The sequence below is a fragment of the Scaptodrosophila lebanonensis genome, unplaced genomic scaffold, assembly GCF_003285725.1.
Source record: "Scaptodrosophila lebanonensis strain 11010-0011.00,11010-0021.00 unplaced genomic scaffold, SlebRS2 tig00000123-arrow-arrow-pilon, whole genome shotgun sequence".
NCBI lineage: Eukaryota > Metazoa > Arthropoda > Insecta > Diptera > Drosophilidae > Scaptodrosophila > Scaptodrosophila lebanonensis.
In genome coordinates this window covers 1993726-2016493 of record NW_022060581.1, presented here as the reverse complement: position 1 = coordinate 2016493, position 22768 = coordinate 1993726, and the positions used below count along the sequence as shown (strand labels likewise).

General features: G+C 40.2%; 4 protein-coding genes across 4 annotated transcripts; all 4 read left to right on the top strand.

Annotated features, from left to right (window-relative positions):
- The first annotated feature begins 102 nt into the window (after positions 1 to 102).
- Positions 103 to 5443, top strand: LOC115628669 (ER degradation-enhancing alpha-mannosidase-like protein 2). Its single transcript, XM_030524838.1, has 3 exons — positions 103 to 446; positions 511 to 1639; positions 2733 to 5443. The coding sequence occupies exons 1-3, from the start codon at positions 310 to 312 to the stop codon at positions 4437 to 4439; spliced, it is 2973 nt and encodes a 990-aa protein (XP_030380698.1). The 5' UTR covers positions 103 to 309; the 3' UTR covers positions 4440 to 5443.
- A 2043-nt stretch (positions 5444 to 7486) lies between these two features.
- Positions 7487 to 8119, top strand: LOC115628769. Its single transcript, XM_030524984.1, has 2 exons — positions 7487 to 7658; positions 7709 to 8119. The coding sequence occupies exons 1-2, from the start codon at positions 7487 to 7489 to the stop codon at positions 8011 to 8013; spliced, it is 477 nt and encodes a 158-aa protein (XP_030380844.1). The 3' UTR covers positions 8014 to 8119.
- Positions 8120 to 8308: 189 nt separating this feature from the next.
- LOC115628736 lies at positions 8309 to 9296 on the top strand. Its single transcript, XM_030524940.1, has 4 exons — positions 8309 to 8462; positions 8522 to 8660; positions 8715 to 8927; positions 8991 to 9296. The coding sequence occupies exons 1-4, from the start codon at positions 8460 to 8462 to the stop codon at positions 9224 to 9226; spliced, it is 591 nt and encodes a 196-aa protein (XP_030380800.1). The 5' UTR covers positions 8309 to 8459; the 3' UTR covers positions 9227 to 9296.
- Positions 9297 to 9472: 176 nt separating this feature from the next.
- Positions 9473 to 22311, top strand: LOC115628662 (armadillo segment polarity protein). The gene is made up of 7 exons (XM_030524830.1): positions 9473 to 9583; positions 11136 to 11195; positions 13260 to 14899; positions 15211 to 15411; positions 15482 to 15754; positions 17295 to 17391; positions 21064 to 22311. The coding sequence occupies exons 2-7, from the start codon at positions 11165 to 11167 to the stop codon at positions 21330 to 21332; spliced, it is 2511 nt and encodes an 836-aa protein (XP_030380690.1). The 5' UTR covers positions 9473 to 9583; positions 11136 to 11164; the 3' UTR covers positions 21333 to 22311.
- Positions 22312 to 22768: the final 457 nt, after the last annotated feature.

Genomic DNA, 22768 nt, shown 5'->3' with positions numbered 1-22768 from the left:
GAAAAGGCGCGCGTGTTGGACAAAACGCGTCAAGTCAACGATTTTTAGATATTTTGAGCAAGAAATTAATTTAATTTAAATGTGCAATGAGAAGTACCATTGCTTGTTTAAGTGACAATGCATCAGTCATTTAATAACCGTTATGTCGGTTTATTCATGGCATTGGTCAACAACATTCCCAGTTACACATTAAGCGCCAACAGCTGATTTTTGTTTTGCGTTTTAATGACGTTGCCGCAACGCATTCATTACCCGCATAGTCTCGATAATGCTCATAACTATAGTAATTTAATTAGCGGCGCGTAGATCATGGCTCGGACATTATCAAATATGCCAAAGTCAAGCATGTACTTGTACACAGTAAGTGCATTGTTGGCGCTGCTCAGCTTAGCCACATTGAGTGATTCTCAAAAGCACTACACACGGACACGTAGACTGGAACTGCGGTACGTAATTAATATTCATTTGTATAAATGTTGAGAAGGGGAGTATGAATATGTATGCTTGCAGTGAAGATGTGCGACGCATGTTTCAGCACGCCTACGATGGCTATTTGCGACACGCATCCAATTATGACGAGCTGCGTCCGTTGACCTGCGATGGCCACGACACTTGGGGTAGCTATTCGCTAACGCTAATCGATGCACTCGACACGCTGGCCACCATGGGAAACTATACGGAGTTTCGTCGCGTCTGCACGCTGCTCACACAGAAGATGAATTTCGACAGGGACATCAATGTATCGGTTTTTGAAACGAATATACGCATAGTGGGCGGGCTACTCTCCGCGCATTTGTTGTCGCGACGCGCCGGTGTTGAACTGGAGCCTGGCTGGCCCTGCCAGGGACCGTTGCTGCGCATGGCCGAGGACGTGGCACGTCGCTTGCTGCCCGCATTCGACACAAACACTGGCATGCCGTATGGCACGGTGAATCTGCGCTATGGTGTGCCTAAGGGTGAGACCTCAGTGACATGTACAGCCGGTGTGGGTACCTTCCTTGTCGAGTTCGGCACGCTTAGCCGCCTAACGGGGAACAGCATTTACGAAGAGGTCGCACTTCAGGCAGTTTACGCGCTTTGGGAGCGCCGCTCACCCATTGGCCTATTTGGGAATCACATTGATGTGCAGAGTGGTCGCTGGACGGCCCTAGACTCGGGTATTGGTGCGGGTGTCGATTCGCTATTCGAGTATTTGGTGAAGGGTGCCATTTTGCTGAATCGACCGGAATTGTTGCAGATGTTCCATGAGGCCCGCGAACCCATTGATCGTTATATGCGCAAGGAAGACTGGTATGTGTGGGTGGGCATGAACAAAGGTCATGTCACACTGCCTGTTTTCCAGTCTCTGGAATCCTTCTGGCCGGGTATACTCAGCATTGTCGGCGATACTGAGCCCGCTCTACGCACCATGACACGTTACATAGGCGTTTGGAAGAAGTATGGCTTCCTGCCTGAATTCTATAACATTGCGGCTGGCGAAGCGGCCGCCAATCGCGAGGTCTATCCACTGCGGCCCGAACTGATTGAGTCAGCCATGTATCTCTACCGCGCCACCAAAAACGAATATCTTCTGGAGCTGGGCGAGCACATGCTGGAAACAATTGAGTTTAGCGCCAAGACTAAGTGCGGTTATGCAACAGTAAGTAAACATAATGCCAATCAGGCAGTGATTATAGTTTACACCTCACATTCACCTCAGTATATTTAAGATGGTATAGCTTTATCATACACAGTTTTCTCTCTGTTAAGTTAAAATTAACTATTTCCCATTTCTATATATCGCTACATGTTCTCCTTTAAGTATCCTCAGTGAAGCGGTAGGGAAACTCGCAATGCGTTAGAATTAAAACAATGAAGCCTGTTCCCATTTCCGAATTAAACCAAACTAAGTGCAGTCGAAGAATGATTCAGCTATGTGGCTAGTGGGGAAAATTTAACTCAATCATATTAAAAATTGAGTGTATTTATAAATCTGGCATCCGCATTGGTGGATTTCGGAAACACATACAATTTACTTAAAATCATGTGACCTATGTCCAGAACTAAGTTTCTCAGCTTTTTAGAAACGTCAATCAACTGATTAACTGAAATCAAAACTAGATACTGTAGCACAATAGCATTCATTTAGATAATCTCATTTAATAGACGAGTCAAAAATTCGGAAATCATGAGTTCTATATCTTTTATTGTCAATCAAACTGTTAAACGATATCGGAGACCCAAACTGCGTGCAAAATGGATTTGTTTTGCAGTAAATTATTTAAATGAAACGTCAAAATTTAAATAAAGCATAAAAACACATGCAATCATAAGATCTACACATGTATGTCCAACACTTAGTTTCTAAAGCGTCAATCAAATTTGAATCGAATCCAGTATGTATTTGAGATGAGCTTACCTAAATGGCAAGTCAATGGCAAGTTTCTGGAACCTCAATCAAATGATCGAACGTTTTCAAAATTAAAGCTAAATATCGCAAAACCAAACTGAATTCAAAATAGATACTCGAGACTCAAACTGGGCTTAAAATTGGATTTAATGGGAAGGGAAAAATAATTGCTCTGTGTAGAACTTTGTCATCAGTCCCATAATTGAACGTTTTTAAAATTGAAATGAAGTGATTTATCTATGAGTTGGAAGCCTTGGATGTCCAAACTGTCTTAATATTTTAAAAACAGGAAAGAAACTCTCCCCCATCATGAATTCTGTGCAATTTAATTTTTTCTACACAGATTCGCAACGTGGTAACCCATGAGAAGGATAATCGCATGGAGTCGTTCTTTCTGGCCGAGACCAGCAAGTATTTGTATCTGCTGTTCGACGAGGACAATTTTCTGCACAACAACGGCGAGCATGGCGAGCAACTGGACTCGGAGGACGATGTCTGTGTGGTGCAGGCAGGCGCGTATATTTTCAATACAGAGGCGCATCCCATGGACATGTCAGCGCTCCACTGCTGTCACGATATTAAGGAGGATTTTTACAGCACACTCGATCTGTCGCAGTTCAGTGAGAAGGCACTGTTGGAGCGCAGTCGGAAACAGCGAGTGGCAGCGCAGGAACAATGGACGCCGCCCTGCCAATCGAGCGGCTTGTCCGATTTCCCTGGGGAGCCGCGCAACGCCCAGGAAGCGGGCAAGGCCCAAACCGCCAGTCTGGCTGTTGACATTGAGGTGTATGATGAATTCCAGCAGCCAGCGGCGGATGTTCTCGTGGGAAACTTTGAGCGAATCCGCAGGGAACGCGAGTCAAATCAGAGTGCGCAGAGCAGCGAAGTGTCGCGCAATCAGCTGACGGTCAGCGATCTGGACGAGTTCTTTGGAAAGCGACGCGAACAGTTTACCAGCGCCGAGGAAACCCTCAACTACGTGCTAAACTTTATGGACAATTTTACAATGGATGTGGCTTTCATACGCGGCTTGCGTTTGTATGATGGCAACATAAGCAGTGTGCTCGGCACAGGCGCCCAAAAGGAGTACGAGGGTCGGATGCGCTCGTTGTGGCAATTGTACGAGTTGGAGCAACAATATGCGGCCAATATACAAGTTATCCAACGTTTGGGGCTGCTTAATTTTCAATCCGATGGTGAGACGACGCGTCGTCATCTCGCCGAGGTGCTCGACAATCTGAACTATCGCCATAAGGCGACTGTTAATGACACCACGACAGAGCCTCATGTGGCGAGCGATGTGGAAAATAATGAAACCACCGACGCTAACAGTGACAGCGACAAGACCATCATACGCAATGCCATCTATGAGGCACGGATTAGTTATGAGAACGCCATGATGAACACCACAGCCATGCAAGAGTTTATGCATCGCGTCTATGTGATGGGCACGAGCGAGACAGCGCTACCATTTACGCCTCTGCTCACACAGGAGGAGTTGAGCACACTGCATGTCATCGAGCTGGATGCGTTGGAGGAGCGCGATCTCTTCAAATACACGCGTCGCATTGTGGACTTTCGCAAGCGCATGTCCGAAACAGTCGACCGTCTACAAACGCTCATGGAGGAGCTGAAGCCGCCCAAGTCGCTCAGCTCAGCGGATGTCGAAACGAAGGGCACAACTTCGATTTCACCCACAGCCGCGCCAACAGAGCCCCAGAGCCAAAGTGTGGTCTCCGAGGCGCCCAGCAACGACTCCAAACAACAGCAGTCTCACACGACGTCTGAGTCAGCAACAGAAGCGCCAACACAGTCGCAGGAGGAGGCGCCATCGGGTGCGGGATCGGTGTGGTCGCAGTTTGTGCAATCAATTCTGCGCAAAACCACTGTACAGCGCGTGAAATTCGACGAAGCTGTTCTGCTGGAGAAAACACGCAAATTGCTGGAGAAACACGCCCACAAGGAGCTGCCCCACCAGCTATTCAGCTGTCGGCGACCCGAATATATCGACACGCTCGCCTATCGCGACTTTTATCCAGAAGCGCTTTGAACACGGCAACTTGTTCCAAAATCGTTCGACAACGACTCGAACTCGACTGATTTCTGTTACTATATCTATATATATGTATTCTGCCAGAGAAAGCTCGAAGTTGGGAGAGCAAGTTTGCAAAAGTGGTAAAAATTTGTGACAATTCCGTTCGAAGGCGCCTTTCGTTTTGGGAGCCTGCAGTTTTGCGTCCCGCATTTCAAATTGGGATTTGCACAGGCCCCGAAATGGGCCGTCTCTACTCTCTTAATTAACATTTATAAATTTACTTTCCGGTAATTTTATACTCTTGTACATAGGGTATATATAATTTTTAAAAAAGTTGTTAAGTTGGAATCGATTCCATCTCAACGTTCCTTGCACGTTCGTTTGCTGCGAAATGAAATGGTCTCGGTATTGCAGGCTTTTTAAATGAATTGATAAACGTGTCCCAGAAAATAGTTAAATAGTTAAAATATAAAAGAGCTATTCCCGTTTTCGGGTTTGGTTAAATTTTTCAAAATCGATTTCTACAAAATGAGAGACTACCTCGAATTTGTTTCCAAGAAAATGGAAAAAGGAAGGACTTTGTTTTTGCACTTAGGATTTGAAATTAAATTCGTTAAACGAAACTTGAGAATTGGCTTGCTTCCACGACAGAGATTTTCTTCCTTTTCGAGATTTTCTCGAATTCGTTTCAATACCATAATATGAAAGACTTTTCTTTCCCACTTCGGAATTGTAAAAATTTGAGTGATTTCAAAAAATTTGATCGAATTCGAACGCCGGTAAGGCCCCCATATGTATATTAAAAAACATCAGGTGTTAAGTATATAGCGATGGTTTTCCAGCTAGAATTTAGGGAGAACTGAGGATAATATTAAGTAAATAAAACACATAGCGTTTAGCTATTTAAGTTAATAATAGAATCCTGACTCATCGGCCGCAATAAACGAGAGCTCCCTCTGATTATAGTCACAACTATACATATATTTATATATATATACATCTCTATATTTTTATTGATATTTAATTTGTGTACTTATATTATTAGTAATGTGTAAAGAAACTTTGCATATGCGTGTGAACTATTTAAGTTCGTTTTTGTTGGCTGTAATTAATTTTTATGTGCGTAATTAATTACATTAATTGGAACGAAATGTGTTCGTGGCGTGGATTGTTGTTTCGATTGGATTTTTATTTCTTTAACTTCTTCTTTCTTTGTTTATTGATAGTGGGCGGAGCAGAGCTGACAATAGGATGGCAAATTGTCGTTCACGCAATGCCATATATATGTATATATATATATATATATATATATATATATATATATATATATATATATATATATATATATCTATGCTCGTATATACATGTTAGGTATGTGGTTATGTGTTTGAATAAATGGGCCAGTTTATTTTCGGAAATCGCTGCACACTTCAAGGGTTACTTTCTGTACCAACCGATGACGTTCGATTGGCAAAGTTTGGAAAAGTAGGCTCCGTGTGTGGGTAATGCGGTATTTCAACACTAAATTACAAACTTCACATTATAGGTAATAGTTTTTCAAAGCAGATGCACTATGTATATATACTACATCTAGAGGCAGGATCCCCTTTCTGATTTTCATCAAATTTTGCGGAATTGTAATTTGTAGATGTGTTCTATTTGCAAAGACTTTTGAGCTATTTGGCACTAAAAGTTTTTTTATTTTTTAAATCGTATCCAACCGAATTTTGGATACTCTTTGGAATAAATTCTCAAAGCTCTGTTCTATTCCGTGCTTTTGGGCGTGAAAAAGTTGTTAAGCCTTATCCAGTCGAATTTTGGATATGAAAATATATAGTAAATCAATTCCGTGCAATTATTTCTATAATAGCAACAGGCGAAGGCATGATATATGTACCTTCTATGGTCGATTAATATACAGTTTTTTGATAGATTTAGGCCTGCAAACTGAACCTTTTTTCATATTCTGCATTCTTTTTTTCCACTTAGCAATTTTATTATTTTTCAAATTAAGGTTAAGCACAATACAAAGAAATAGGTACCTAATTTTTTTGATATCTCTATAAACGAAGAAGATTTTTGGAACCGATCCCAACTATATAAAATAATGATGCATTATGGATAAGACAGGTCTACATACCTTGTTCAATATCTCTATCTTTTATGGTTTGAAAATTCTCGATGTTCATACATTCGAACAGACGAACAGACTGACGGATTGAGTCCATTTTGCAGAAAAGGAATCCTCAAGTATGTTATAATTTTCCTATGTATTCCTTGTTATTTATTTTGAAAACACCGAAAAGTCCACCAACTGAATCGTGAAATCGAAGTTTTTCAACTTATGACCTTAAAAAGTAAATTTAAAGAGAAATTTAGTTGTCGAGCAGAAAGTAGCAGAGCTGTTACGTTTTTATGTCCAGTGGTTTGCGGGATTTGTAGTCTAGTTTCTAGAATAATAATTTTGGAAAGGAGTGCTCCTTAAGCTGGCTATTCAGTGTAATATGGAAACTGTTCCATATTCGCGTAAAAGTCTTTCAAGTTGCAAAAACTTTCTAGGGTCATGTGCCCCTCTGCAAATATTAAATGGCGATGCCGCTCCCCATACCTTTATGTACGTACGTTTGTTTCTACTTGTATGCTATGGAGTTCGTGTTGCAAGCAGTGGGTCGCAGCCGCAACCCATGTTTACTGATGACGCGGCCGCCAGTGCGGCATTGTGGGTCACACGCCCTTTAAGGCAACCTGTCACAGCTATTGGTTCCTCCGTCTTCGTCTCCGTTTGGCATTTGCACGCGCGCGCGTCTCTCAGGATGTGTGTCTGTGTGTGTGTGTGTGTTGCGATGTGGGTGTTGGGCGCCCAGCGAAGCCTTTCATGTCAAAGCCGGCAGTGGCAGCAACAACAAAGGCAAAAGTTTAATGAGCACAACTTTTATAAATGAAAAGACATTGCCGAGTCGAGTCTTTGATTTGCGTATGCGAGTGTGTGTGTGGTTTCGGCAGCGCTTTCACTTGCGGCACTGACGCCTTAGACGTGACCCGCCACGGAGCAGCGGCTGGCCATGGTATCCAATGGAGGAGGGCTGCTGCCAGACGATGCAGATAATGAGGAAGATGGCGATGAACACCACGAAGGTGATCCGCGTCCACTGCCCTATGCATTTGAGAAGGAACTCATCCAGAAGTCGAACAGACATATTCGTCTGACTGAATCTTTCGTGCCCGTTACCAAAGGTACGTTTCAAACCAAATTGAAGCAAGTTCATCCCTAAGTTTTTCGACAGTTTCTCCCCTAACAAGCAAGTTCTATGCCCACCATGAGCAGCGAAAACCAAGGCAGCCGGAGCGCTTTCTGCGTTACACTGAGGTGGCACAGCTGGAGCGTCGCACCCCACTGGGTGTGCCGTTGTTGGAGTCTCAGGTTTATGGGTGGCTGCCGCTCAAAACAGACTGTACGCCAACGATCCATTTGAATGTTGCACATGCGCCCAAACTTCGCTGCGGCATGACCATCCATGGTGAGCATCTCTTGGCGGAGCGGGTGACTGAGCGTCCTCCGTTTAACGGGTTGCGGTTTCTTCTGCACTGAGCAGCAACTGTTGGAAATGTGCTGAAAACACGCAAACTCTGCGTACAAACCTATATATAAATGTACATTGCCATTATTCATGCCATACCAATGTTTACAATATAAATATAGCAGGCAAATAAATTATTGGTTAAAGCATATGTATATGCATGTCGCAATATGCCTCTCAATCAATTTAAATTGAACGTAGTTTCTACATACAGATATGTACATACATATGTATTCAAAATATTAACGATTTAATTGCCTTGGCGTGCACGGCAGCCCTATTTAGTTTGTCGAGTTGACAGCTCTGTGGTGTTTACTTTTTGGTATTGTTCCTATTGTTTTTAATTCTTCGAGCGTTTCGGCAGAAAGGTGACATAAAAACAAAATTATACGCTTACGAAATGTGCATAGCAGGTTGCCATCAAACAATTTGAAATCAATAGCACGTAGTCACTAAAATGGTAAGTCAACACCAGACCGGTCCCAGCTACCTTAACACATTGCTCTTTGCACGTCGCAGAACCAAAGGAATTATGAATCCGACGCAGACATAGCTTCTGATCAGAATGGCAGATCGTTTTGGACCAATGACTCCGGTGGATTATCAATCAACCCGGAAGCACTGCTGGATGTCGCTGTTGAGGCATTTAATAAGCTCTGTAAGTGTTCAATATCCTGTAGTGAGCAAGCTTATTAAGACTCTATGCATTTAGGGCTGCAAGTGCGACGTATTATAAATTTTGCCATGTACGATTTGGGCGGATATGAAGCCTTCGATGCAATTGTCTTGTGGTGCGTGCGTAATCCCCACAAAGCTATCTGTGCCTTGGCCGCGCTTTTCGTTTTCATTCTACCTTTTCTAATCATAGTTGGTTTCGGAATTGCTGCTATGGTGTTGACATTTGCTGGGATTTTAGTACTCGAAGGTCAGATCATAAATATACAGACAATCACATGTATATTGAGGCTTAATTATTATTAATTTATAGGAACTCTTCTTACGATTGCGACCATTATGTTCTTTGCTTGTTTGGGTGGATTGGCCGTTGTTGTTGTGTTGTTAACTGCTTCCGCTGTTGCTGCATATTTTGGTGCTTCGCAGCTCTTTGGTGGAATGGAACGTAATCAAGATACTTTATTGAAGTTTATGGAAAAGCAACGCAGAATTGCCTCTGCAGCCCGAGGAGGAAATGGCGCGCACAATGTCGCCTCATCGCATACTTAGTATAAGAGCTATGAAACCAAGACTGTGAAGTGAATAATCTCAAAATATACATATTTGTATTCCAAAGTAATCTAGTATTATCCCATTAAACATAACATTGGATTAAACATTTTATAGAAATCATTTCAGGTTTAAAACACTTCCAGCGCGGCCACTACGCAATTGAAGCAGGTTGGCAATCTAGCTATCGAAAATCGTGCGGACAAGTATCGGTATGGTGCCGTCGCTAACTCAGTCGTCGTTGTCGCCATTATAGTTTTCGCAGTCGAAAATTTGTTGTACAGATATTTTCTTAGTTTAGTGTGAAGTATAACATTTAAAACCTGCTTTAAAGCAGATTGAACTAATATTGACGCGGTAAGTAGTTGAAATATTAAGCAGTTAATTAATATTTCGGGGTAATATTAAACAAAATTGATGTGTGAAAGAAAACATTACCAACAATAGTACCAAGTGCGCATAGAAAACATATACACATGTGTGTGTATGGATTTAGTTCATTAGCAAGTAGTCGCGGGGGTGTGGTGTGCTCACGCACACTTGTGTATTGCGTACAAATTGTATACATGTGTACACATTTGCTTGTGTGTATGTATATTCGTGTGAATATTTATTTTGAGGGAATAGTAAACAAAACCATAGACACAACTTCATTGAATTAGTTAATTCGTACATTTAAATTATATTGTGATTTCACTAATCGAATAATGAGTATATGTATGTATGTATGTATTTCTCATGTGCATTTGTGTGCCGTAGCAGATTGTATACAAAACTGCATACATACGCACGTAAAGGAGTTGCCAACTCTGCACGAGTTAGATTTTAACTCAATTATTATTTATTTTATATGCATTTCAAAAGAAGTACACACACTATATATGTGTTAAATGTGGTTATCTTATGTAATTGTTTTAGATCGTTTTGTAATAGTTAATATTTAATTTTGATATGTATGTCACTTAAGAATATATGGCAACACTGGGCTGCATTTCACTTGTACATTTATGTTGTTGCTTCCTCCCACTTATGTGTATGCTGTGCATTTTCTTTACTGCTGCTCTCTCGTTCTTACACTCTACACTTCACTGTACGCTGCACTGTGATGCGCCCGATGCTACCGACTGTGGCGGCGGCCATCGCCGTCACTTGCCTCAGTTAGTCGGTCGGTCGGTTGCCAGTCATTTGTCTGTTTCTTTTTGTTGAACGTGCTAGTCGGTCGGTCGTGTTTGTTGGCTGCGCGAGCACAAGAACAAGTTTTAAGGCTTGCCCTTTGGAAGAAGAATAAGTACAAGAAAATTCGAGTCAAAATAAATTAATATATTTTGTTAAATACCGTTGTTTATGGTTTTTGTTTGTTTCTGTGGAAGTGAACGTGTGTGTGTGTGTGTGTGTGTGTGACAAAGATTGAAAGAACCACATAAAATAAACTCGAATTAATTTTAAAGGTTTGTACTGAATGTTTATCAGTCGGTCGAGGTTGGTGTATTCCCCAACCAGGTAGCAAGCTTAACATACGCAACACAAATACACACATAATTATGTTTAAGTGTGTTTGTTTAGTTTGCGGCATCTCGAATCTCACAACGGAAATGTACAAGAAATGAGTAATGCTCGACTCTTGTATGTTTGTGCTATGTATGGCACTTTGTTGTTGCCCTCTTTCTACCTGCTTCGCTGCTTTCGTTTTGGGCCTCCTATATAAACAGATACATTGTATGTACATATTTATGTACATACATATATCTCACTGTGTGCACACATAGCTCGGCTTGAGTTTTCTTTGATTCATATTGTGGCTTTAAAATATTTAACCCACACACACATTAACATTAAACAAACAATTATATTTCCGCCCAAATTATTTTGCTTAAACTTACAAACATTTTTATTTTCTTTATTCTTGCAGGTGTGGTGTAAATCGCCTCTATCACCAAGATGAGTTATATGCCAGCACAGAATCGTACAAGTAAGTAAATGGTCTTAATCAGATTATAGGGATTACCTTTCACTGGATACGGTGAACATTTGATTATCGACAAATATCTGTCTCTAAAAATGCAGAATGCAGAATTAGGTCGGTAGTTGTATTTAAATTTATTTGTGGTCAGCTCTAAGAGAATAGAAAAAACAATAACGCAGCTTAGGAACTCGAATATCAGAAAACTCTGAATTCAATTATGCCGGTTTCTTTAGCTGATATAATTGGAACTTTGATAGCGTAAGTTTTATTGTATAAGTCTAATTTTCTTAGGTATTGTACAGTAGGACTGGAGATATGACAACTGACTTGACTAGTGGTTGAAAAGGAATGAGCAGGTCTTAGGAATATGGTGGGGCTGTGGAAAAGTTGACTCTTATTTTTGTATAGTCGAATCGATATAGTGTTTATTTGTTGGGTCAGACACAAACTCTTATAGCTGCCTAAAACAGTTTTAATATAGTATGTCTGAAAACATTCAGAATTTAATAGCAACAGATCAAAATACCTGCCATAAAATCATGCAGAATTCAATTAGGTCAGTAGTCGTTATCTAAATTGCGTTTTTGCCAACTCTTTGAGTTTCAAACCATTAACAAAACAAAAGTTGTAGTATTCTAGCCAAGCTCTTAATACTTTATATAAAAGAGATTGCAACTTTGTGAATCGTAAATATCAACAGTTCTCTGGGATTTGAATTTGAAACAAAGTCATTAGAATAGGGGGGTGCAGCTGTAATAAAACAAAAAACCAAACGGCCGGCCTTCCCTTCCTCTTCCACCTTCTCACTTCAAATTGTTCGCCTTTCAGACAAAAGTGCATGTCTTTCCATTTTAATTTCTACCATTCTGCCTCTTCCTTGCTCTCTCATTCTCTCTGTCCCTTTGACATTTTCAACTAAAATATGTGCGTCAGCCATCCAATGTCCTGTGGGTGGATGGCTGGCTGGATGGATGGATGGTTAGTCCATATGTACTTTTTGTTTTTGTAATTTAAAATTTTATGCCGCCTACGAGCAGCTAAAGGGGAAAAAGAACAACAAAAAAAAGCTCTTTGTGGCAGTTGTTGTTGTTGCCACTTCATTTGCATTCTGTGCAAATGTTGAGAGTGGGGTTGGGGGTGGCGTGTTATACCCTTTGACAGCATCATCTCTGCAAACAAACCACCCACTCGCATACACAGACATACACTCAAACACACATGTGTGCATGTGTGTGTGTGCTGGCAGCCTTTGGCGTTGCGCCTTTTTGTGTTCCCTCATTTTCGACTTGGTTGAACTTTCCGCCAGTTTCTGCTGCTGTTGCTCCTGCCAGCTCTCTCGTTTGAGTCTTTTATTTTTTACAGAATTTAATTAGTGTTCAGGCACCAGGCAGGCAGCAAGCGGCAGGCAACAGCATCTCCACATCATCATGAATTATGCTGCCAACGCTATCGCCACTTCAGTGTTTGGCCCACTTGAGTATTAAGCACAAAAAGCCTTTAATCGATCAGGGAAATGAAACGTGAACGCTCTCTGCCTGCCGCCTGCCTGCCTGCATTATGCATTGCCATGGAGTGGGCGTGGTAATGCGCCCATTCGTGCGTAAACAGAAGCACACAAAGTAACCCATGAGCTGGCATAATTAAAGCTCGAAAAGGCAAACAACGTGATGTAAATATACATATGTAGATCACACACGAGCTTTACTTAGTCAGTACTGACTAACCGGCATCTGCTCACGCAGAATCTCTTTCCTAAAATGTCACCAAAAGCCCACCTATCTCGAAGATCTCTCTAATTAAATAGGTGCTTAAGAGCCTTATATACTAGGAACTATACTTGGAACTATAGCTCTTTCACAGACACTTTTAGAAATCTTTCGTGTGAAAAATTATGAATTGGTCATTTGAATTTCCATTAAGTGTAGTATGGTATTTCTAAATCTTGGATAAAAAACCCACAGCAGTTGCATTATTATTAATTAGAAAATCTTAAAGTTCTACGAGTAGTTGTTAGTGTAGTTTGTAATTGTTTGAGTTAAAGATAATAATCCTCATCTTGTTTTTCTACAGTGTCCCACAACAACCAATACAATCCGCCGGACTTGCCACCTATGGTCTCGGCTAAGGAGCAGACGTTGATGTGGCAGCAGAACTCGTATTTGGGCGATTCTGGCATCCATTCGGGCGCTGTTACCCAAGTGCCGTCGCTGTCTGGGAAGGAGGATGAGGAAATGGAGGGTGATCCGCTTATGTTCGATCTGGATACTGGATTTCCGCAGAACTTCACACAGGATCAGGTCGATGATATGAATCAGCAGCTGAGTCAGACACGCTCTCAACGTGTTCGCGCTGCCATGTTCCCCGAGACATTGGAGGAGGGCATTGAAATACCATCGACACAGTTCGATCCTCAACAACCGACGGCAGTGCAGCGTCTGTCGGAACCATCGCAGATGCTGAAACATGCCGTTGTCAATTTGATCAACTATCAGGATGATGCTGAACTGGCCACTCGTGCCATACCAGAACTGATCAAGCTGTTGAACGATGAGGATCAGGTTGTGGTCTCGCAGGCCGCCATGATGGTCCACCAACTCTCCAAGAAAGAGGCCTCGCGTCACGCCATCATGAACAGTCCCCAGATGGTGGCTGCCCTTGTGCGTGCCATCTCGAACAGCAACGATCTGGAGAGCACCAAAGCCGCCGTTGGAACGCTGCATAATTTGTCGCATCATCGCCAGGGTCTGTTGGCCATTTTCAAGAGTGGCGGCATACCGGCACTGGTCAAGCTGCTCTCCTCTCCCGTAGAGAGCGTACTCTTCTATGCCATCACCACGCTCCACAATCTTCTGCTCCATCAAGACGGCTCAAAGATGGCTGTCCGACTCGCCGGTGGCCTCCAAAAGATGGTCACACTGCTGCAGCGCAACAACGTCAAGTTCTTGGCCATTGTCACCGACTGTCTGCAGATTCTGGCCTATGGCAACCAGGAGAGTAAACTGATTATTTTGGCCTCTGGCGGTCCCAACGAACTGGTCCGCATTATGCGCTCCTACGACTACGAGAAGCTCCTTTGGACCACATCGCGTGTCCTCAAAGTTCTCTCGGTCTGCTCCAGCAACAAGCCGGCCATTGTTGATGCCGGCGGTATGCAGGCCCTCGCTATGCATTTGGGCAATATGTCGCCGCGTCTCGTCCAGAACTGCCTGTGGACGTTGCGCAATCTGTCGGATGCTGCCACCAAGGTGGACGGTCTAGAGGCTCTGCTGCAGTCTTTGGTCCAAGTACTGGGCTCGACCGATGTCAATGTGGTTACTTGTGCTGCTGGCATACTCTCGAATCTGACGTGCAATAATCAGCGCAACAAGGCCACTGTTTGCCAGGTGGGCGGTGTCGATGCACTCGTCCGCACCATCATCAATGCCGGCGACCGCGAGGAGATAACCGAACCGGCTGTCTGCGCTTTACGCCATTTAACATCACGCCATGTCGATTCGGAGCTGGCCCAGAACGCCGTACGTCTCAATTATGGTCTGTCTGTCATTGTCAAGCTATTGCATCCGCCATCGCGTTGGCCACTAATTAAGGCAGTCATTGGACTTATACGCAATCTGGCCCTCTGTCCGGCCAATCATGCGCCGCTACGCGAACACGGCGCCATCCATCATTTAGTGCGCCTGTTGATGCGCGCCTTCCAAGACACAGAACGCGTAAGTAAATCCAAACAACTGTGGTCACCCAAATAGCATAAGCCTTGAAGACGTCTTTAATATCAGTTTTTCGATTTATGTCCACATATTTGTGATTAAATTGTCTTAACTCGTTTAATAAGATTCTAGGAAATCGGATAAAGTCTTTCTTAGTAAGATAACTTGTTTGTTTGGGAAAAGAGATATAAGGAAATTTTGTATTTATGAATTTTTCACCATTAGCTGACGATTTTGCTTGTGCTATTTATTGTTCATTACAATTAATAGTATTTAATGTCTAATCCTTCTGTCTATTTGAATTTTCCGCACAGCAACGTTCATCCATTGCCACTACGGGTTCGCAGCAGCCCTCAGCCTATGCCGATGGCGTGCGCATGGAGGAGATTGTTGAGGGCACTGTCGGGGCTCTACACATTCTGGCACGAGAGTCGCACAATCGGACGCTCATACGCCAACAGTCGGTCATTCCGATATTTGTACGTTTGCTTTTCAACGAAATCGAAAATATACAGGTAAGCAACCCATACACGTTTATGGACAGCACATGTACTAATGGTGTGTGTGTGATTTCGCTTTCATTAGCGAGTGGCTGCGGGTGTCCTTTGCGAGTTGGCTGCCGACAAGGAGGGCGCCGAAATTATTGAACAGGAGGGCGCCACCGGCCCGCTAACCGATTTATTGCATTCACGCAACGAGGGTGTTGCCACTTATGCGGCCGCCGTACTCTTCCGCATGAGCGAGGATAAGCCGCAGGACTATAAGAAGCGTCTGTCCATCGAGCTAACCAATTCGCTATTGCGTGAAGACAACAATATTTGGGCTAATGCCGATCTGGGCATGGGTCCGGATCTACAGGTATGTCCTTCCCCTCTTCTATAAATATCTACAAACATAGAAATAAATATATTTTACAACAAATTCTGTACATTTGAGGATTTAGGATTTAGATCTTTAGTTTATCTATAACTTTTAATCCTAGTTTCTTGTCTTTTAATTTCTTCTGCGCTTGTTTACTCAATCCATCTGCCGCTGTAGATGTGTGCCTCCGATTGTGATTCAAATTCAATATAATGGGGTATATTAAGACAATCGGGTGTTGCACGATATATGAAGATAAATACTTGGAGACCGGTTCTTAAAAAAAGAATACCTCTATAGTATTTATGTGATGAAGAAGGCTTAAACTGGACTTGATTGTATTAAATCATTCATCGATACTTTTCCAGTTATACTGTAATCTTCTAACACGCTTAAGATATTAGCATATTTTTACATTTTCAAACGGAGGCTTTTAGTTTTATAAAATAGTTTCAGTAAATACAACACCAAATATTTTGTTTTGTTAAAAATGAAATAAATTCACTTTTTAACTAACGAAGTTTTAACCAGTGAGCAACTAAAAAAAGCCTATCAAATATAAGCCTCCTCACAAAATGGCGCAAAGAAAAAGAAGAGGAAATAACGACAAACGAAAAAGGAAGGAGTTTAGGATGCAATTTATGTTATCCAGGCACTTTTTACCATCTCAGTTCAGATGTTGAGTGCGCAATGCTTGTAAATATATTTGCAAAGATTTATAAAATTTTGAAAACATATGTATGTATTTAAAAACATTTGTTATTGTTTGGCATTCTTTTTCAAATTGAAATTTGACTACACAAATTAGTTATAATTCTGTATATAACTTATAATTAATTTTCAAATATCTATTAGTTGTTAAGCAATGTAGTTAATCGGTTGTAGATTTTGTTCGGTAATATTTGATTATTCATACCATATGTACATACATATATCAATATATATACATATCTATTGGGTCGTACATAAGAAATTTAGATTTCTTCCTTTGTTCCCACAAGAAATTAACTTTTGTTGATTGTTTCCTTTAATTGAATTGAATTTTCTTTTGTTATTTATTTACATTTTCATTTATTTATTTATTTATTTTTTTCTTGTTTTTCCTTATGTTAATTTTGTGTGAAAAAAACAAACAACAACAACAACGACAAACTCACAACAACACTCAACAATGGCACATAATTACAAACAAAAAACAAAAATGAACGCAAATATAATTCCGCTGGATGATGATGATGTTGATACATAAAACCCATGCACCAACCGCAACAACAACAACAACAACAATTGCAATACACAACCACCACAACAACAACATTTTCTCACCTATTCAACAACTACGCCTCTTTTGCGCGTCTGTTGTTGTGTGTCTCTTTCCTAACAACTTTTCACTTCTGATCAATCCTAACAATCAAACGTCTAAACACACACACACACACACCTACAATCACCCACACACCTACACACTACATTTAACTAAATACAACCACAACATCAACAATCACAACGATGATGTCGTCGATGGTGATGAGTACAGGATATGCTTGGACCCGAAGAGGCATATGAGGGCCTTTACGGACAAGGTCCACCCAGCGTGCACAGTTCGCACGGAGGTCGCGCATTCCATCAGCAAGGTATGTAGCTTAGCTTTAAAAAAAATCGATCGTTCGTTCCTCAAGCCCCAAATAAACCGACCAACCAACAAACCTTCGACCTACGTCTCAACTACAAGGGAAGCTCAACGCCAACAATCTTACAGCAAACAACAATAACAACAGCGAAAAACTTCTTCAATTCAATTGTTAACAATAATTAACCTAATATTTAACCCCCACCCAACCCATACATTCGTACCTCCCCTGACATTCATTCACATATGTGTAATCAACAAGTTATCAAGTAATACTACGTATCTCTTTTCAATTTTTCAAACTATTTCTCTCCGCCCACACAACAAACACATTTTACTCCAACTCTTAGCTCATAATTCTCTATCAAATGTTTTCACGTTCGATGCTAATCCTGCATTCTCTTCCCATGGTATGCAAGGTATTGAAGATCTCTGAACAACTGCCAGTCTAACACCAAATGTCCCCAGTTAATAATATAATAAGAATACAAATAGAACTGAACATTTAACCCAAATCGGCTGCATGTCAAATATATGCAAAATTCAAATTGAAATTAAATAACATTTGTGTCCGTGTGTGCGTGTGGTTTCCCCCAAACATTTCAGCGCCTTTTTAACCGTACCACAGTTAGAGCTGCGAAACTATCTATAGAAGGTCGGCTTAATACTTTCGGTAGTGTCGTACATGTTTCTTAGAAAAGGTGGAAATTATTCAAATATAACTTCCTAATAAGTTGAAAATAATGCAAAAATATGTTTAATAGTTCAAAAAATTCTTAAAAATTTAAACATCAAACTTCATTTAAATTAGTTCAAACATAATTTTTTAAACCATTAAACCTATTGCTAGCGCCTTCGATAGTTTTGCAGCTCTAGTACTACCACAAAGTTACAAGTTCTAGCACCATCCTCTGCTTCTACTTTGCAACACCTTAAAGCCCCCTACCCTCTACAGCCCTTTTCCGACTAAAAACCTGAACCAACATTTAAGAAAACAAACTCCCAGCAACAATTTTTCTTTTTCATGACATTCATTCACTATAGAAAAAAAAATGCGACGAGTATGCAGATTCAACCTCCCAATTATATTTGTAATTAAAACTCATATATTCACTGCTCTTTTCAAATCAGCAATTAGATGATGGATCCGATCCGATATTCAATTCTCTGTGATATTTTATATTAATATTATATTTATATGTTTCAAAATAATAATCTGTTCGAAAATAGTCCACTATTGGTATAAAATCGAACTAAAATGGAACGTTTTGTTTGATCTTGACTCCAAATAATATCTGAACTCTATACTTTCTATATATTACTATTGCGAAACATAAAATTCATTGAGTTCTTGATTTCAAATAATATCTCAACCTTATAATCATTGGATCTTGATCTCAAATTATTTCTCAACTTATACAGCTATATAAAAATATATCGAAATAGGTCGATGTTCAATGATCAAGATTCAACCTCCCAGTATACCTTGTTGATTTCTCGACTAACCATACAAGTTTCGACAAATTCAAAGTGTTCTTATAAGGATTGAATCTCTATAGTACGCGTTCTCGAAATTTGCTAATTATTAAGTATCCATTATTTACATTAGTTTTCCATTTTGGTTTCTCGTATAGGAAGCAAATACTGTTCTAAATACCTACATATATATAGTATTCTATACTATATACAGTCATGTGGACACAATATTAGGGACACTTGCATTGGAAAGTTCATTCCCTAGTCCGTTCTAACTCTAACGGCAATCATCTTAGCCCTTTATTATATAAATGAGCTTCCTTATATTTGAACATTTCCTCATATATTTAGGTATGCAGATGATTTGAAACTAATTCTATCTTCAACTATCCACTATATTACATTCGTTATTACGAGTTTTTTAATATTTGGATCTCTCTCTCTCTCTCTCTCTCTCTCAGCCTTTTTGTATACTAGTATACCCTTTCGGTTTAATTATTATAAATAGGCATAATTTTGGATAAATAAAGTTACTGAAGTACATTTTTTTTTTCGTTATTTGTCACTGATTTTTGATTCCTTTCGGCTTGTTTCCAAATAAATTTGAAATCAGTGTGATTCTGCAATATCCTGTCCTCAAAATATTTCACATGACTGTATATACATACTACATATTCTCGAACCATCGCCCGACATAATTCATTGTATTCCGAATCAGTAGCACCACCTCGAACAATGGAAAGCTTTTTCCATTCATTCTAATTATCAGCCCCTGTCCGTTCGAAATAAATTGAAAATTTTTAAAATACTTATATTTGAGCAGTAACTGAAAATGTGGTCTCTCTTTCTCTCTCTTTCTCTCTGTCTCTTTCTTTCTTGCCACCTTTGCTAAAATGGGAATTACTTGCCATATAGTAAAGCCAGCCTAACAGCACTAAATTCTTCATATCAAGTATAAAATCAAAATGAATAATAATCATTTAAAAACAAGCATTTAAATCAATCAAATAACAGCTTATACCCACACAGTACAGTACTCTCCAATTATCCAATAATCCATAAACTGTAGTCTAAAGACCTATGCAAAAAGCTTACACACACACACACACACCCTCCCACACGTAAACACTCACACCCTTACACACAAATACACACACACACATACAGACGATGCTATACCAAATTCTTAAAGTATACAATATATACACTCATGGACAAAAAAGGTATGAAGTCTAAAATTTTTAATGTGTCGAGAGGGAAACAAGATGAATTGTTAATGCTTTCGCTTATAGTGTTCATTAGAATTCATTAATTTGGATGAAACAAAAGTGGAATTATTATCTACCTTTAGAATTGTACACAGTATTTAAGAAACTCTTTAAAAAGGATTTATTTATTGGGTTTGTGCAAAGTGTGTAATAGGCAGGAAGAAGTATCTCTGAACCTATAAAGTGTACATGTATGTAGAGTATATTCCTAATCCGCAACAAGAAAAATCTGTGTAGCCATGTCTGTCCGTCCGTCTGTCTGCTCCCCTCCTTCCCCCGCTACACAGTTTCGTCCATACTGTCCCCAATTCGAAAGCTACAGAAACTAAACTTTGCACACGTTATTTCCATGGAATTCGGCTGTAAGACTCTCTCTTGTTAGTTTTGTAGATAAGGTTATAGAAAATTAGCCTGTTTTTTGAGGAATAATGAAGGCATAAATGGAAAACAATTCACACCTATTATTTTGTCTATGCGTGTATAAATAAGTGAAGGTAAATAATATGTGCTGGCCAGGAAAAGAACAACAAAACTAGGTGAAGAGTTTTCAAAATGTTTAGCACATAAATTTAATTTCTTATCCGTTTTGTTTTCCAACACTGTTTCTGTTTGCTTATTTGTTCAAAAAAAATTACAATTCAATTGTTTCTAAGTGTTTTCAATTTTTCAAATCAAACAACAAAAATTGATGCTCACCATTATTGCATGATACTCGCATTCGCATCTCTCTTCATTTCGTCGCATGTGCCGTCTTGAATAGCGAAAAGTACAGAATACATATCTATTTTATATCTATATAATTATATACATATATATCTACTATTTTTAAAATGAACGCGTATTTTGTTGCAAATATCCAGCGTCTTAATTGAAATAAAATTAATAACTAATTTTGAATTTTTTTGCTTTCGTTCTTTGTATTTTGTTAAAAGGATATGATACTCTACCAATAGATTCGATGCAAGGCCTCGAGATCAGCAGTCCAGTAGGCGGTGGTGCTGCTGGCAGTGCTGGCAATGCCGGTGGCGGCACTGGCGGTGGTGGTGCAGCACCACCCAGCGGTGCACCCACATCGCCCTACTCCATGGACATGGATGTCGGCGAGATCGATGCGGGCGCATTGAATTTTGATTTGGATGCGATGCCGACGCCACCCAATGACAACAACAATTTGGCTGCTTGGTATGACACCGACTGTTAAACCACACAACCACCACCAACCACCAACAACACCACCATCAGCCACACAAACACCACACAATGGCAGCGCATTCGCATACATCAACAATATACATACATATATAAGTATATAAGTATATATACCTAGGTGTATTGCTTTCTGTAGTCGTATTCTTTTTTTATTATCATTATTATTATCATTATTGTAATACAAGGGCAATCCGAAATATTTCTAGCCTGACAATGATACAACAGTATAAACAAATTATTCATTTTTTTCAACACAGTCTATTTCTAAGTCAACACACCCTCTCCAAACCCTCCGAAAATGCTCCTCAAAATGGTTGTTTACGAAGGCGATAAGCATTTCTGTCCCCCAAACGCAATCTTGTGCTTAGGGAATAAAAGGAAGTCAGTTGGGGCTGGGCCTGGAGGAATAAGGAGGGTGCTGAAGCAGTTCAAAGCATAATTCATGGATTCCTGGCAACTGCTGATGTATAGGATGGCGCGGTCCTTAAATAACTTTGTGGTTCCAGCCATCTTCCTAACTTTGATTCGGCGGCTGTGCAGAACCATTTGGTGAATTTTGGCAATGTTTTCGTTAGTGGTTACAATTTTTGGGCGTCCTGGACGTCTCTTATCTGTCCAGAGCTTAACAGTTGCAAACGATGGACAGCGTCCATCTCGTTTTTGATTGGCGTAGGCGTGTTGCTTTATTACCGCAGGATATTCGACTTTTTCCACATTTACAAGAGCACTGATATCGACCTAACTATATTATCAATATGGCTGAAATTTTGGCAGAACCACATTAAAAGATGCCTCATCACAATACCCTAGTTTGGTTAATATAGGAGGTCGTCTTCATTGCCCGGCTAGAAACATTTCGGACTGCCCTCGTACATGGACATTTTTTTATTCGCTTGCTTCATAAACAAACGACAAATTGCAACAATCTATATATATAAAGAAAAATAAAGCAAATATCAAACGTAAGGCTATACGCTTAAAAAAAGTGAAACAATACAGGAAACAAAAAATAAGTGCGAAAAAATGCAGAGTTTTTAGACCATCACAACATCCTATGCTAAAGGACTGAGAGATGGTTGCATGTTCCATGTCCTGGACCAGACTATTTGGGGTCCTGCCACAGTTGAGAGGACGAGAGAGATTATTTCAGAGGAATATCAACTTTTAAACTCTAACAATACGTAAATACCTAAAAGTAAAAACAAATATCTGTAACACATACAAACAAACATACATACATGCATATGTAAAACTAATCACGTGAGCGCGTACATATATAGATATGAGTATACTATATATATATACACGATATATCGCGAAAACATACACATATATAGTATATATATGAAATGCGAAATCTTACATATATTACCCATATAAACGAAGTGAAAATTAAACGGATATGTTTGCAATAATTCAAATCAATCG

Coding starts and splice junctions, on each gene's coding strand:
- LOC115628669 (XM_030524838.1), top strand. CDS start 310: ATGGCTCGGACATTATCAAATATGCCAAAGTCAAGCATGTACTTGTAC. Junction 447..510: donor ACACGTAGACTGGAACTGCG/GTACGTAATTAA, acceptor GTATGCTTGCAG/TGAAGATGTGCGACGCATGT. Junction 1,640..2,732: donor CTAAGTGCGGTTATGCAACA/GTAAGTAAACAT, acceptor TTTTCTACACAG/ATTCGCAACGTGGTAACCCA.
- LOC115628769 (XM_030524984.1), top strand. CDS start 7,487: ATGGTATCCAATGGAGGAGGGCTGCTGCCAGACGATGCAGATAATGAG. Junction 7,659..7,708: donor TTTCGTGCCCGTTACCAAAG/GTACGTTTCAAA, acceptor GTTTTTCGACAG/TTTCTCCCCTAACAAGCAAG.
- LOC115628736 (XM_030524940.1), top strand. Junction 8,661..8,714: donor TGAGGCATTTAATAAGCTCT/GTAAGTGTTCAA, acceptor CTATGCATTTAG/GGCTGCAAGTGCGACGTATT. Junction 8,928..8,990: donor TGGGATTTTAGTACTCGAAG/GTCAGATCATAA, acceptor ATTAATTTATAG/GAACTCTTCTTACGATTGCG.
- LOC115628662 (XM_030524830.1), top strand. CDS start 11,165: ATGAGTTATATGCCAGCACAGAATCGTACAA. Junction 14,900..15,210: donor CCTTCCAAGACACAGAACGC/GTAAGTAAATCC, acceptor TTTTCCGCACAG/CAACGTTCATCCATTGCCAC. Junction 17,392..21,063: donor TCGCGCATTCCATCAGCAAG/GTATGTAGCTTA, acceptor TTTTGTTAAAAG/GATATGATACTCTACCAATA.